Source organism: Medicago sativa, chromosome 5, assembly GCF_051527215.1.
Source record: "Medicago sativa cultivar Bolivia chromosome 5, Bolivia_mono, whole genome shotgun sequence".
In the NCBI taxonomy this organism is placed as follows: domain Eukaryota; kingdom Viridiplantae; phylum Streptophyta; class Magnoliopsida; order Fabales; family Fabaceae; genus Medicago; species Medicago sativa.
In genome coordinates, this window is record NC_140753.1 from 77835450 (window position 1) to 77839062 (window position 3613).

At 38.2% G+C, this 3613-nt stretch overlaps 1 protein-coding gene across 1 annotated transcript; it reads right to left on the reverse strand.

Annotated features, from left to right (window-relative positions):
* On the reverse strand, window positions 1-3613 carry LOC146925297 (uncharacterized). Its single transcript, XM_085711954.1, has 4 exons — window positions 1652-3613; window positions 411-1441; window positions 141-321; window positions 1-48 (listed from the first exon to the last, which is right to left on the reverse strand). The coding sequence occupies exons 1-4, from the start codon at window positions 3611-3613 to the stop codon at window positions 1-3; spliced, it is 3222 nt and encodes a 1073-aa protein (XP_085568080.1).

A 3613-nucleotide genomic window follows, 5' to 3' on the forward strand; every position in this document is an offset into this window, starting at 1 on the left:
TCAACATGAGCTATTTGGGCCAGACAGTGTGCCACTTGATTGCCTAATCTAGGAGTAAACAGATAAGAACACATGTCAAAACTATTACTGGTCCTCCAGATTTCCTGTAAAATTGACCCAAGATAAGATCTATCACTAACATTTGTCTGGTTTAGTTTGTTGATAACACTTTCACTATCACTTTCAATGATCAGCTTTTGAAGACCGCATTCTTGCGCCAGTTGCATACCAGCATAGATGGCGAATGCTTCTGCTGTAGCCACATTTTCGAATCCATTTCTTCCCCATGAAGCTGAAGCTACCACTAAACCTTCCGAGTTCCTGATGATACAACACAGACCCCATCGACCTGGTACTTGAAGGTTTGCATCACAATTCACTTTAAATTGATTTTCACCTGCTTTTTCTACTTCTTTGCTTCACTATGGTTAATTCGTTGATGAGTTGTTTGTTGCCCAGGTCTCTGCTGAACCAGTGACGGCTGACTAGACTGCAGAGAATTGGCTTGGTGATAAGCTTGCAAGCTGGATTGCGCTCTTTGTATGATAGCTGCTTCTGAAATCATAACATCTTCAAAGACCGCTTGGTTTCTTGCGTGCCAAATGCTATAGGTAAGAGCAGCAATGTGTGAGACAACTTGAGTATCTTTAGTAGTTATAATGTCGTATAACCAGTCCCCAAAAGTTCTTTCAGAGGACTTAGGGATTCTGATAGATAGAGAAGATCCAAACGAAACTTTAAGAGTATTGGGACAGTCCATAAATAAGTGATTTACTGTTTCAAGTTTTGAATTGCATCTAGGGCATAGAAGGGGGCAATTAACACCCCTTTGGTTAAGCTCTGTTCTGACAGGGAGAGAATTGTTAAGAATGCGCCAGAGAATAGTTTTGTGTCTAGGTATTGTTGAAAGAGCCCAAATCTTTTGCCAAAGTTTCTCATTATTCATACTAGTGGAAGGATTTTGATCTGATCTGGCTTTCCAGATTTGAAGGGCTTTGTAACCTGACTTAACTGTATATTGTCCTGAGTCTTCAAACATCCACATAATTTCGTCCTGTTTATCATGGTGTATTATTGGTAGTTGAATAATTTGATTGAAATCAATAGGAAGAAAAAGCTCCTGGATGAGAGAATAGTTCCAATCAAATTGAGAGCTTTGAATAAGGTCTTTGACCATGAGATGATTAGTAGCATTTGAACTAGGTGTTATGATATTATAACCATTTTGAAAGGGCAACCAATTGTCCTTCATAACATTGACTGACTGACCATTACCTATTTTCCAAACACTGCCTTTATTGATGATCCAAATAGCCTGAGCTATGCTTCTCCATGCATAGCTAGGATTATTACCAGGGTTGGCTTTAAGCACATCAGAGTGAGGAAAATATTTAGCTTTGTAACATTTAGAAACAAGGGAGTTGGGATTAGTGTGGAATCTCTAGGCTTGTTTAGCAAGCATAGCTAAATTAAAATCTCTAAGGATTCTGAACCCCATACCTCCCTCTTGTTTAGGCTTGAACAACTTAGATTTGGCAACCCATTGGATTTTTCTGTTGTGATCAGAGCCTCCCCACCAAAAATTACAAACTGCTTTTTCAATATTTTCACATAGAGATTTGGGAAGAAGGAAACAACTCATAATATAAACAGGTATAGCTTGGGCAACTGCCCTGATTAAAACACCTCTACCCTCAAAGGATAGGTGTTTTTCTTTCCATCCCTTTAGTTTTTTCCAAACTTTATCCATAATGTAGTGGAAATCTTGGGCTTTTGATCTACCAAATTGAGTTGGCATACCTAAGTATTTAGTAATGGTAGTGCTGATTTTGATAGGAAGATTGTCTTGGAACATGACTTTAGTGAGATGGTCTATATTAGGGCTGAAGACCATCTCAGATTTATCCATATTTACCTTCTGGCCTGACAATTCCTGATACTTCTTAAGGATTTTGTTAATTGCCAAAGCCTCTTCTGGTTTAGCTTTACAGAAAAGAAGACTGTCATCAGCATATAGGAGATGAGTGATGTTGGGAGCATTTGTTGCTATAGAAATGCCATGTAGAATACCCTTATCTTGACAATCATGAATAAGACCAGATAGTACTTCAACATAGATGATGAAGAGATAAGGGGATAAGGGGTCTCCTTGTCTTATGCCTCTTTGGGGAAGGAAGGTCTCTGTTGGTTGACCATTAATCAAGATTGCAAAGGAAACAGTTCTGATGCAGTTCATGATAATAGTGACAATATTATTGGGAAAGCCCTTAGCCATAAGAGTTTTCTCTATGAAATCCCATTCTAGACTGTCATAAGCTTTGACAATGTCTAGTTTGATGCCAACATAGCCATTATTCCTTTTCCTGGCCTTTTTAAGATAGTGAAAGGCTTCAAAGGCCACTAGAGAGTTGTCTGTGATTAATCTTCCAGGAAGAAAGGCACTTTGGGAGTCACTAATGATATTGGGAAGTATGAGTTTAATTCTGTTGGCCACTGTTTTAGTTATGATTTTCATAATAACATTACAGAGGCTAATAGGATGAAACTCAGCAGGAGTATTGGGATTGGGAACCTTTGGGATGTGGCTAATATATGTGTGGTTTATTTGGGTGGGGTTATAGCCATTATTAAGGACCTTCAAAGTATAGTCAATGACATCCTGACCAATAATATTCCAGTATTTTTGGCAAAATAAAGCTGAAAGGCCATCAGGGCCAGGGGCTGAAGAGCTTTTAAGTTGGTGTATTGCTGAGATGATTTCTTGACTTGTGAAATCATCTTCAAGCATGACCTTCATATTTTGGTCAATTCTAGGTCTAATATTTTGAAGGTCCTCTGTGAGAGTGTTGGGTTGAGTACTGGTAAAGATGCCTTTGAAGTAATTAATAAAAGTCTGATGAACATGATTAGTGTCTATCCATCTTCTACCTTGAGGGTCCATGATAAAGTGAATGGTATTTTTCCTTTTCCTCTGAGAGGCTTTATAGTGGAAATACTTAGTGTTAAGGTCACCAAACTTGAGCCAGTGAACTTTGGCTCTTTGTGACCACCACATCTCTTCTTTGACAAGAAGCTCATCAAGAGCTTTTTCTTCAGTTTTTATTTTTTGAAGACATTCCTCACTAGGAATTTGGTTTTTGAGCTGGGCCAGATTCTCTTGAGCATGCTTAACTTTCTGAGGTATATCCCCAAACTTAATTTTGCCCCAACAATCAAGGTTAGAGAGGACATTTGTAAGTTTGAGGGGAATATCCCCTTGAATGGATTTCCAACTAGAGGAAATAATTTGATTACACTCTGAATCTTCTGTCCAGACTTGTTCAAATCTTTTGATTCTGCGGGCTTGATGATTCTGCCTGATACCCTCAAATTCAGAGAATTCTAGAATGATAGGAGCATGGTCAGAAGTATATCTGATTTTATGCTTATTTATGTACCTGGGAAACATAGAAATCCAAATTGAATTAGCACAAAACCTATCTAAACGTTCCTGTATATGAGACTGATTTGGTTGATTATTAGCCCAGATGTATTGATAACCATTGTAGCCTAGATCATGGAGGTCACATTGATTGAGAGTGTTGTTAAACATAGAAGTGATAGGAATATCCAT